The following is a 12,967-nucleotide window of genomic DNA, read 5'->3' on the forward strand; positions in this document are numbered from 1 at the left end:
TTCTGTTTTAAGCACTTCCTTACCAGCAGTCTCTGCCCCCTTAAAGCGGAATATAACCCTGCATTTGAACTTTGCTCTAAAACATTATTTACAGCATATTATATGCAAAAAGCATTTTTTTTACTAGACCAGCATTGGAAGGGTTAAACACAGAGGTTTAAAGTTCAGTGGAGAGATATGCAGAAGTTCAGATTGTTACATTCTATTTAGTTATATGTATCTATTGATAAATGTTACACACTCTTTGGCTGTCCTCCAACTCCTTCTCAGTCAGAGAGATGAGTCACATTCAACACTTAGATACATTTATGTAAACAAAATGTATCTATGTCAGCTTCGGATGCGTCTGCAGAAATCTCCAGGAACTTTAAAGCACTGTGTAACCCTTCCAATGCTGGTCTAGTAAAAAAAAAATGCTGGTTGCATATAATATACTGTAAATAATGTTTTAGAGCAAAGTTGAAATGCAGGGTTATATTCCGCTTTAAGGACCAGAGACTGCTGGTACGGTAAACCGCGGCCTCCCATTGTATCGCCGTAATAATCTGCCGCTCCCGCTGTTCTGTCCCCGCCTCAGGTCCTTCTCTCTGCTGTCCCCGCCGCAATACACTCGTCCTGCTGTCTCTATGATGGCAGAGCTCTGTGAGCCAGTCAGGAGCCGCTTTTATTGGCTCCTGACCCTGTCAATCAATGTAAGCCAATGGGATTGGCTTACAGTGAAGTCAGGGCCAGGAGCAAAAGAAAACAGCTCACAGAGCTCTGCCATTATAGAGACAGCAGGGCGAGTGTATTGCAGCGGGGACATGCGATTCAACAGGACGTTGAATCTACGTCCAGTCAGAGCAGCAGCACCACCAGCTGGACGTAGATTCATACTGCGTCAGTCTGGAACCAGTTAAGAAGGCAAACTTTTGTTTTGCTTTTATAATAACTAACCTATTCACTGCATACCAATACCCCAATCACCTCTATCCCATCCCTTCACCCTCCTCATTAGAGTCTGTGAACTATTTTCTCTTCACCTCCTACGTCATATTTTGTACTTTAAATATGTGGATATTTGTAACTGTAGTACATACAGTACTAAGTGCTATGTTGATGCTTCATAAATAAAGGATAATAATAGCAATACCTTAGACATCACAAATCGATCATTGTTGGGATTCTTGGGATCCTGAGGCTTGTACTTCATGGTATGGAAAAAAAGCACAGACATAATCTCGGCAGCACTGCAGCATGATGATGGGTGTCTGGAAGAAAAAGAGGAGATGATGAGAAAAGCACTTTATCATTTATGAACTATAAGAAATGCCATGCAGGAAGACATTTTCTGATTTATTTGGTCACTACTAAAAGTCATGTCTAGGAGAAATCATGGACAAGCATGTGATCAGTTTGGTCAGGTGGCAGCTATGTAAGTCCCTGATTTGCTAGTCATGATCCTGTGCTAAAGCAGGATGTGATTGCAGCAAGTCAGAGCTTTGCAAATGTATCATCTGATCAAACAAATCACATGCGTCTCAATAAGTTCTCCTAGACATGACCATCACTAATGTGCGCAAAGGCACTTTCTGTGCATTGGCTTTAAAGGGATCCTTAAAGAGGAACTGTCGCCAAAATCTTAAAATTTAAAACACATACAAATAAGAAGTACATTTCTTCCGGAGTAAAATGAGCCATACATTACTTTTCTCCTATGTTGCTGTCACTTACAGTAAGTAGTAGAAATCTGACATTATCGACAGGTTTTGGGTTAGTCCATCTCTTCATGGGGGAGTCTCAGCATTGCATTTATTCTTTATAAACAAATTCCCTGAAAAAGATTTATACACTGATGCTGGCCAGCTTCCCTGCTCACCATACACTTCTTTGGCAGTTGGTAGGAGCAACTGCCATTCACTAAGTGCTTTTAAAAATAAAGAAAACCCTGAGAACCCCCCATGACAAGATGGGCTAATCTAAAATCTGTCGGTAATGTCAGATTTCTACTGCCTACTGTAAGTGACAGCAACATAGGAGAAAAGTAATTTATGGCTCATTTTACTCTGGAAAAAATGTACTTCTTTTGTATATGTTTACATGTATTTAAATTTTAGGATTTTTGCAAAAGAGGTCCTTTAAAGTGTAACTGTCGGGCATAAAATAAAAAATCAATTCTTTATTTTTATCTGTTAAACAAGTAATAAGGATGCTAATCAGTCAATCCAAAAGTTAAAATCTTTATTAGTTTTCTTGTTTATAAATGATCATTCCCCAGTTTACCTGACTCTTATTTGGTACGTTGCCGCAAAAGGAAGTTGCAGGGCATGCTGGGTTGTCCTTTTTTGCTTTTGTACATTAGTTACGGAAATAGAGAAGCAAAAAAAGACAACCCAGCATGCCCTGCAACTTCCTTTGTGCGGCAACGTACCAAATAAGAGTCAGGTAAACTGTGGAATGATCATTTATAAACAAGAAAAGTAATAGAGATTTTAACTTTTGGATTGCCTGGTTAGCATTCATATTACTTGTTTACCAGATAAAAATAAAGAATTGATTTTTGAATTTATACCCGACAGTTACACTTTAAGCCTAAAAAAGAAAACAAATTTACTAACCTGGAGCTTCTACCATCCCCCTGCAGCTGTCCGGTACCCTTGCAGTTGGTAGAAGCCCCAGGTGAGTAAAACAAAAATAGTATTTTTTTATTTGGCTTAAGTGTCTTAAGCTGAGTTGCATTCAATACTCCAGCAGAATGTCTTGTGCTGAACATACTAAGCACTATCACTAGGAAGCTGAGCAAATAGCTACAGTATCTGCCATTCTTTCAGCTCCCATTGGTAAGCTGTTGGTTATTTAACTGTCAGCTTAATGCAGGTGCTAAACTATAAGAATCTCCATTTTAGGTCAACTCTTAGGGCTGGTTCACGTGGGCAATTGCAGGCCATTTCCCACTGGCCTCGGCAAGTACTGCTCATATAAGTGAATGGGCAGCGCTTGTACCATATTTTACCATCATTTGCGCAAACACTGCTGCTTCCAGGGTCACTTACTGCTGCATCTCCATGTCCACCTGCGGGGCTGAAAACTGGCAGAAGCTGTCGAAAGCTGCTGGAAGATGTCAAATGCTTTTCTACACGCTTGCATAAAAGCATTTGACTGACACATGGGCAGACTTGTGTGAGAACTAGGCCTTCATGACACACTGGCAGACTTGTGTGCGAACCGGGCCTTTACATTTCTGTTCCTGCAGAAGCTTTTGGTACCTTTTAATGTTGACAGTATGTTCACACAGGAACACTATATGGAAATTACTGTTGTATATGGGCCTGGGATAGCACTGCTATGCTCCTTGCACTGAATACTCTGATCATTGTACATATGAGTAGAATGCACAACAGCACAAACCTCAAATGCTGACACCAAGATTTCATGGCAAAAACACTATTATACAGTGCTTCATAGTATTGAACAAAACAGTGGGGCTGATTTATGAACACAGGCACAAAGAAAACTAGACTAAAAAGGAGGCAGTTGCCAGAGTAACCAACCAAGTGTTAGATGCTGAATGAAATTTATTCTGAATGGCTGCTCTGTGAAACTGCTTCAATTCTGTCCCAGATCGTGTTGCACTATCTTTATTACTCACCCCCACATGTATGAAGGTAGTCATGAAAACAAGCACAATAACAAGAGAATGAAATAGCAGCATTTTAGGCATTTTCCATTCTCTCAATGCCATGAGAAAATAAAAAGCAAAATTGAATTGGCTACTTTGAAAGACACCACTTTTCCTTCTAATTTCTTTTCATAGATCTGGAGACAATCAGACTGGAAGTTGATGTCGTAGGCCATCTGATGCCTATGGAAAATATAAGGAGAAGCAAACAACATGGAAAATATAAGGAGAAGCAAACCTGACTGTGTGTATGCCACTGGCAGCACTGTGCACTGCTGTTTACATAAGATTCTCCTTATAATCTGCATGCATGTTAGGACTAAATCATGCTGGGAAATCTGATTACTCATTCTTATAGTGCAGAATTAATATTAGTTCCAAGGGTTACGCACGCACACACACACACACACACACGTATACACACAAGTTCATTTGTTATTTCTGTTCAAACAGAATATTAGTCACAGTTCCTACATGCCGGTTTTACATTGTCAATCCTGCAAAAGTCACTGGTACTTAGCCAATTCTAGCGCAGTCTTCTCTTCCCAACCTATAATGGGAGCAGGCAAAGGTGAGAGCTTATCCTGGAGCACAGAAAGTCTGACAGAAAATATGAATGTCAAAAGCCTACAGCAGTATATGCTATAACTGTCATGCAGGGACCCCTAATGGGACACAGATGTGTGTGAGGTGGTCTCCAGCTATAAGCTTTGACACACATTTCTTAAATGACATATAGAAAAACAGTGACATATCATGTCAGTGAACAAAAGCATAGTTGTAACCTTCATGTATATTCAATGCTAGCTATAGATAAACAGTAAAAGGTGTACCTCAGAATCTCTGACATACTATAGAGTGCCCTACAGAACTTTTAGAACAAGTGGTCAAAAGTGGCCTCACTGGTGACATGTGCACCAAGTCACAGACAGTAATAACCACTTTTCTTTTACACTGGAGATATTGTCTCTCTTTATGTGTTGTCAAAATGGACATAAAATTAGGAAGGAATGTGAGTGGAGTGCTATCTCTCTAATGAACATACAAACAGCAATAGAAAAAACATGGCAGTAATACCTGTATTCTGGAAAGAAAATAGTTTATTCTAAAGGAGTCTTTTAACATTTCTAAATCTCCACAAAGTACATTAGTGTCATCACCGAGCTTCAAATACAGGGAAATACATACATACCGGTGCGTAACAATAGACCCTGCAAGGGATGCAGCCACAGAAGGGCCCAGAAGCCGCAGGGAGCCCTTCGGGGGAGAAGTTTCTTTTCCCTGTCCTGAGAGACTGACAGCTAAGGGCACAGAGAGAAAAAATGTTCTGCTCTCTGCACAATTGTTCTAATGACTGCATCTGCTCAGCCACTGATAACGAATCATACAAAGTTTTGCAGGCAAAAATGTGTACAGTCCCTATTCAGTGTTCAGCAGGCGATTGTGTACAGCGTCCAGCCCCAAGCCTCTCTACCCTCTCCCCAAGTGCTCTGTATGTAGTGATGCTGGAGAAGTCTGCAGAGCCAGTTCAGCTCCATCAGAGATGGCCAGAAAGAGTGTAATAAGCTGAGGCTGGGAGCACACTCTTCTGTTGGTTTTCTGAATGCGTTTTCTGCACACCATGTGTGTCTGTATGTGTGAAAACTAAGAAGCTAATGTAATTGATAGAGAAAATGCTTCCAGTGCTTTACTGCTGTCTGTTTTTATCTGTATGGGGAAAACACATGCAAGTGTGCACTAGCCAGTTGAATAACATTGGTTCTCAGTTTACCTGTGCAGAAAGCGAGGGTGGGGAGGGGGCCCCATCCAAAGTTTCGCAGGGGGGCCCAGTGATTTCTAGTTACACCCCTGCATACATACATGATCAAATATTTTTTTTGTTTACATTATGCCATACAGCAGTTTTCCAGGCACCTGAAAGATCGCTGTCAGTGATTATGAAATAGCTAGACGTTTAGCTGCTCTCGTAACTGTATCTCTGCAGTGAACTCCACACAGCATTGCGGAAAACGGCCAGCCCATACATATACATAAGTGTTTGATTGTAGCTACTGCACCCCATGAAGCGCTCTGCTGCATTTTTTAATCACTCTGTTCCCTGAGTACATACTCTATTTGTGTGCAAGTCTTATAGGTGCACAGTTTTAGAGGGTGGTAGAATGCCACATTTTTTTTGCCCTGAAAACTGCTCATGTTAATAAGGCTTCAGTCACAAGGGTCCTATCAACCAACAGTTACTGTTAATATACTTGTAGGTTATGTTTTATTTCTTGCTTTTTGGCTCTGCCTCTACAATGATGGTACCTCTTAATACACCGTTTCATAATAGTTGCATAGATTGCTCAGTTCTGAGCTGAAGTTTGAAATCGTTTATCCTCTTCTTCCCCTTATTTGGTCCCTTTCACAATGACCACATGTGTCATAACAGGTCAATACTTCCACAATGTGGTTGTATTGGGTCATTGAACTGTGTGCTCATAATGATTTGTTCACACCGCATAAGGTTGTATCAAGAATTCCAACAGAATTAATAATGCAAACTGAGTATGACTGAGCTGCTTTGAACAAGGCAAGTAAAGTCTGTTTACAGGCCTGACTACCCACAAGGAATGAGAGTGCTAACTCATCACTAACTAAAGAAACAAGGGCACAATAGAGTTGGCTTTTGTCTTGAAAAAAAAGGAATAGCTGAACAAGAGCATAGGATAAGCAAAAATGCACAGAAATCTACAGCGCCCAAAATGCCTTGATAAACTCAGGGTACACGTTAATGCTGAGCCAATTAATTTCGGCCAGATGCATGCAATGTCATATACTAAATTCCTACACCCACAGATTATCTGAAAAATTGTCTTATTCCAGACAGGTTCTATAAAATGAATCAGGTGGAGGCTTAGTTTTAAGAATGCTTGCTTACCATATTTTTCAGACTATAAGATGCTCCTGACCATAAGACACACCTAGGTTTAGAGGACAAAAACCAGTGGAAAAAATATATATACTAAACCCGATGCATCCATGGTGAAGGGGCATCTTGTGGATTATGCCCTCTTTGTACCTCATGCCCCCTTGTACCTCTTGTGTCTCTCTGTGTCCTCCTCTGTCCCCCTTGTGTCCCTATATGTCCACCTCTATCCTCTTTGTGTCCTCCTCTATACCCCTTTGTGTCTCCCTGTATCGTCCCTTTGTCCATGTGTCCTCCTCTGCATGGACACAGTACAGGGAGTCCCTGACATTGCAGCGGGTTGGAGGTTCGTATTGGCAGGTGTTCACAAGTCAGGAACTCCCTGCGTTTGGACTATAAGACGCAGTGACTTTTTTTCCCCACTTTTGGGGGAGAAAAAGTGAGTCTTATAGTCCAAAAAATACAGTAATTGTTGAGTGCAGAGTGTGTCTTATTGAACCAGACGTCCACACTTGACGGAAAGCAAAGCTGCACATGGAAGTTACTGGGATCTGAAGCAGATTGTTGGTGATGGTTCTGTATACATCCCTTGCATTTATATATTTATGTATTAATAGCTATTGCTGGCTACCAGTCCCAGCATGTGCCCTTTGTTATGTCAAGCATGAAACTTTGACAGTATGCTCCACTGTAAGCTCTGCAATTACAAAATATGTCTCACATCACACAAACAACAAAACTGCCACTACAAATAGCTTATTCAGACTAATTTTCTGATGAAAATAACGGAGGCACTATATAAGTGGAAAGCTCTAAGGAAACATTATAAATGGGCTTTCTGAATTATATAATGGATACAATAAGGAGACCACTATAAAGTGAGTGCCTTTTTGAGGGTGGAATTGCATAGTAAATACTATAAATGGGGGCTCTATAGGTTAGAGCTAAAATATAGAGGGTCACAAGAGAGAAGCACTCACTGAAAAATATAAGAGTGAACAGAGGCGCCAGCAGGATAAACGGAACTAAAAAGTTTAAAATTCCTCAGGAGGTGGTGGTGGACTCGGCTCCTTGAAGTAGACAAGATACTGTCAGCTTTTTAACAACAGGTTTGTTTATATACTCCAGACAACCATGCAACGCGTTTCGCAGGTATATTCCTGCTTCCTCAGGCAATAACAAATAGGAGTCTTGAATTGAAGCTTGTAAGCAGTATCACCATGTGTCCCACTGCTTTCATCTAGCAAATTAGGCAAATAAGCAAGCTCATTTTTCTCTTGGGTATATCACAATGGTACATGCTAGGCTGGCTTCAGCATGTAGTGTTGGTGGTATAGTGGTGAGCATAGCTGCCTTCCAAGCAGTAGACCTGGGTTTGATTCCTGGCTAATGTATGTGAGCTTGCTTATGACATCCTACAAATCCCTGGAAGGCAAGATGAGAGAGAGAGAGAGGTGGTGGTGGTGGTGATCTGGATTTTTTGCAACCGAAATGGAAATTGTAGTAATCGGATTCGGATATCTGGTAGAAATCCGCGGATATCCGGGTCATGCGTCAAACTATCCGCAGATAGTTATCCGGATTTGGACCCAACTATCTGGAATCCGGTTCTGGCCGGATAGCGTATAAATGGTCAAATATCCGGGTTACCCGGATATCCGAAATCCGGATGAGCATCCCTGGTTTTAACCATAGCTGATATTACACAGCATGAACACACAGTAGGCATAAGGGTTCCAGAGGCTGTGACATTCAGATAAGCACACATCTTGGCAGATGTGTCTTCCAAGAACCCCTTACACACTTGCCTAAAGTGAAAAGTTGTGAGAACTAAAACACAGTAGTTATAGTATTTTATTATCTGTAACTGGTTAGAAGACCTTCTCCTCCTTCTTCATTGCAGTATGGCACCTTTTGGGTTGAGTGCAGTTTTTAATTTAACTGCAAAACCATTGAAGGAAGGTCTCTCCTATTTGATCTCAACTACGGTACCACTACTGAGAAGGGTGTGCAGGAATAGAGTTCGGAACTATGTTGGGGGGATCTCACTGCCAAAGCCCACTTTTAATATAAGAAATCAGGTGGTAAACCCAAATATAGCTAAAAAACATCCTTGTGTAGGATGATCTTAGCTTTTATTACTAACTTTGATTCCACTATTGAGATATTACTTTAATCTACCAGATTTAGCAACAAATATTTCATTGGTTTTGTGGTCACATTCACAAGTTTCTTCTGCTTTTTCCCTTCTTTCAAAACATTTGTCTTAAATTTGAAATAAACATCCTTCCCCCTTCTCAGAGAAACCTTTTCAACTACCATGGTAAAACTTTTTTAATGCTGCTGCATGATATGATAAATGAAAGCTCCACAGAACATAAAACACAAAATGGTTATACCGGTTACTGAATGGAATGCAGTTGGTTCAATTGTTCATTGGTTAGTTAAGGTGGACATGAACTCTTGCACAGAACAGAAGGAAAATATAGAAAAACGCACCCTGTATGTATTTAGAGAGTTTAGGCTGTTTAATTCCCCATCATCTGTGTCTAATCACAAGTTGTAATTGATCTTTCCCTTGCGTCAGCTGACTGCCACGGCAGATAAGCTCATTTGATGTTTAATAACATAACATGATGTTAACAATATGCCTGCTTCCATTAAAGCAGGAAGTAGACATACTGTACATTTATTGTAGGATTTGTATCAGCTGTAACAAAGAAATGTTTTTCTTTAAAGGTTATTATGCTGTTGCTTATCTTTTAGTGCAGAGAAAAAGTTCTGAGTTCACGTCCGCTTTTAGTCTCTGAAGGAATGAGACGGAGAGGCAAGAAAGATGCAGAAGGAATTTGGTATATTTGACCTTACTTTATACATCACTTCACCAGTGTTCTTCATGTGAAGATTGGTTGACCCAGGGTTCATGTGAGTGGCAGGACAGTGTACTGGTGATGTAGGAGACCAGAGTTTGAATCCTACTACAGGTCTATAAACAGTAGAAAGTCCTAGAGCAAGTCTCCATTACACTCCCGGGTGGCCTACTGAATGTGCCCTGCATAGCTGCAGCTATGAATTGCTTTCAATCCAACAGCAACAAAAAAAACCACACAAAACAGGAGCATTCAGTAGTGCACACACCAGAGATAAGGTGCATAAAAATGTTAGTTTTTTTACTTCTTATCAGTAACACACTTGCATAGATCACTAGTAGAGATGGTCAATGGGATGCAAATAATTGTGATTTGAACGTAAATCTAATGCAAGTTGTATACAGCCGAGAATTGAGCCAATCAAATGCATGTTCAGTTCTTCTTAAAGGATGACATTTTTATTACATGTTTTGTAAGGATTTAATGATAGTTAAAGCAGAAATTGTTTGGAGCTGCCTGCAGCCTCTGGTGATATACATTTCACAACATCCTGGCACTACCTCGTTGGCATAAAAATATGATCAAGAGTCCATTAAATGTTTTTAGCTTTTTTTTTTTCTTTTTTTTTTTTACTGTGAACAGAACAGAAGCTAAATAACAGAGTTGCTAAATAACAGAGTTGCTATGTACTGATTAATAAAGATTGTTAACTTGATGTAAATTGTGTGCAGCTTGAAATTGAACTAATCAAAACAGTAAGTTGTACAATAGACCACTCAGGAGTATTAGGCCACATTCACAGTGGTGCCTTGTGGTCCGGCATAACTGCCGCTCTTTAATGAGGCTCGCTGCCTGGCAATGCACCACCTACCGCTACGTTTACAGTGCAGCAGGTACGTTGCGGTACAACAGACTGCGGCGTGGTAACGCACTGCATTACCGCAAAATGCACATGTTAACGCTAACAGTGAACCATACATTTCATTGGATATATGCTTCACTGTATGCAATGCAATGCTTGAGTAATGTGCAGTGCTGCTTTCCTGATCCATTGCATAGCATTACTGGTGTAACGTGGCCTTAGTAAGACTTGCTTAAAGACTTCCAACTGGTTATAGACCTGCTCTGTTCAGGATTCAAACTCTGGTCTCCTATATCAAAGGTGATACCCTTAACCAGTACACTATCCATCCACTCATATGAGCTTGTTGTCCCTGGCAATACAAGTTAATCTTCACATGAAGAACACTGGTGAAGTGTGATGTATAAACAAAGGTCAAATATACCATATTCCTACTGGATCTCTCGCTCAAGTCCTTGCCTCTACTCAGTCACCCAGTCACCACACTTTTCTATGGTGACCTGTGCACACCACCCATTGCTTATTTTTATTAAACCATACCACCTTTAGCTCATAAGGAGGGTTGTTGAAAGGGACCCACCTAATCAGTTATGCACAGGGGCCCATTGTTAGCTGTGTCATGCACTGTATGGGTTGGATACTTCTATTACAATGATAATTGCTAACGCACCCAAAAGCTCTGTGATGGATTGTTTGCATTCAAGAGCTTTCTCATTGGCGGAGCAAGCACCAGTACACTCCACCCCCCTCCCCCCATTCAATGACTACACACAACCAGAGAAAGATTTGTGCCTGGAATTGGGCTTACAATAGTTCATGCTAAAAAAGTACAACATATATATAAAATGATTTTTTTTAACTAGAAAGGAATTTGCCTATCCATTCCTTTAAACAGCAGGCTGCATGCCCCGTTTCAATACTTTGAAATATATGATTTTATTATCATGTTATCGGTTTGCAGCGTTTATCTGCCATGCAAGGTATGTTACTGTAGAACTGCCTGCAGGAACCAGATCAAATTGATGCTTTATATTATCTATGCCTCTAATCATAAATGTTGAGAGGAAATGAAGGTGTGCTTTTTATTCAGAATCTCAGGACCATGAAAAGGTTATGAGACAAAGCAGACAATTCAGAGAGGTTAGAGAGTAAGTCATGGCCTCACAATATGTGGCACACCAAGCGCATTGTGTGTTTCGGAGCTATTCAATGCATAATGGCATAAATTATTGTGCTCCAGGACAGAAATCATGTTCTCTTCCAGACCGAGAGAAAACAAATTAACCACTGTTGAATCTTAAAGCCTCATTGGCTTCCAGTAGTACCGTAACAACCCAGATACAGGAAATCTGTAATTTCTAATGGTATCATTTCAGTGGAAAGCCTCCATCTGTGCAATGTTATATAGTAATCATTAGAGCTGATTTGCAGAATTCTGTACCCTATATAGTGAGAGAGGTATGGGGGATCAGTTGCCAATCTAAATTTTCCTATTTTAACAGTCTTAAAGAAAATACAAGGAAAACAAAAACTGATAAAAACAAACTGTTGAGATAAATAATTGTATCTTTCCTTCTACTCCTAAAAATGACATAGAATCTATATCCTGGATTTAAAGCCACTGTCCATGGTTGGCGTACCACATGTAATTTGTTCCCTGGCACAATATTTATGGAATTTAACAGTCACAATACAATTATGCTAGGAAAGGAAACAGGCTAGATGTGGCAGAAGGCTAGCTCAGGACTCAGGAGCACAGCATTAGCAACAATGCAAATAGTCAATAACCCCTCATTTGAACAAGTAATCTAGATGGCCAAAACGTAAATGGAGGGGGTAATTTAGGCCTCTTTTCTTTGGTCAGTTGATAGGCAGTGAAATGCCTCTCAAATTCTCACAACTGCTTGTTGCTGCCTGACTACTGCTCACCACTGCCTGGTAACTGCTCACTGCCGCCTGGTAACTGCTTGCTGAGCACACAGATCAACTGTTCGTGGAAAAGAGGCCTAAATGGGTGGCATCCAGTGCTATCTGGTCAGCTTTTGAGTAAGGTGTTGACCATATAGCAACCCCCATACGGGTGCATAAATAAATTGTTCATTTTCAGAAATAAACCATACATACCCTTTTTGAATGAGCAAAATCCAGTATTGTAAACCACATCCATTCTTCAAATTCTTCATTTACATTTTTCATCTGTGTTCTTCTTTTCTTGTTCTGCACCACCACAAACCCTGCGCAAACTGACCAGGGACTCTACAGCTGGCACTTAAATTTCTAACCAGACCAAACACAATTCTGATCACCATATTAACCACTTTATCCACCACTACAGTATATCTACATCCTCTGTGACTTCATCTAAGCCACGAGTCAGTAGATATACGTCTTGTAGCAGAAGCAATGCTGTGCATTATTGGGCTTGCTCCTGAGCACATTTCTGGCACTATCTGATGCAGCACTAATTGGTGAACGGGAATATATGTTTCCTGAGCTAATGAGATTGATTTTTACCATTAAAAATACTTTTATTTTCTCAGTTCATAGTGAAAAATACACTCTGTAGCATTATTTCAGAATCAAATATCATCACCATAAATTGTGACAGGAACATAAAAAGTTATTTCTGATTAAATAAGGACATAGCTAAACTGTCAGAACTGTTCTGGTCC

At 40.3% G+C, this 12,967-nt stretch overlaps 1 protein-coding gene across 2 annotated transcripts in view; it reads right to left on the reverse strand.

The window, feature by feature from the left end:
• TKT (transketolase) overlaps nt 1-12,967 on the reverse strand; it is a 60,352-nt gene that overhangs the window by 40,979 nt on the left and 6,406 nt on the right. The window contains exons 1-2 of one of the 2 annotated variants that reach the window (XM_068253647.1): nt 4,146-4,169; nt 1,133-1,250 (exon numbers count right to left, since the gene is read on the reverse strand). In XM_068253647.1, the coding sequence (XP_068109748.1) occupies nt 1,133-1,216 (84 nt within the window). In that variant the 5' untranslated portion in view covers nt 1,217-1,250; nt 4,146-4,169. Of the gene's footprint in view, nt 1-1,132; nt 1,251-4,145; nt 4,170-12,967 lie in introns of those variants that run through there. The other variant, XM_068253646.1, reaches the window with a different exon arrangement.

This window comes from Hyperolius riggenbachi, chromosome 9 (genome assembly GCF_040937935.1).
Source record: "Hyperolius riggenbachi isolate aHypRig1 chromosome 9, aHypRig1.pri, whole genome shotgun sequence".
Taxonomy (NCBI): domain Eukaryota; kingdom Metazoa; phylum Chordata; class Amphibia; order Anura; family Hyperoliidae; genus Hyperolius; species Hyperolius riggenbachi.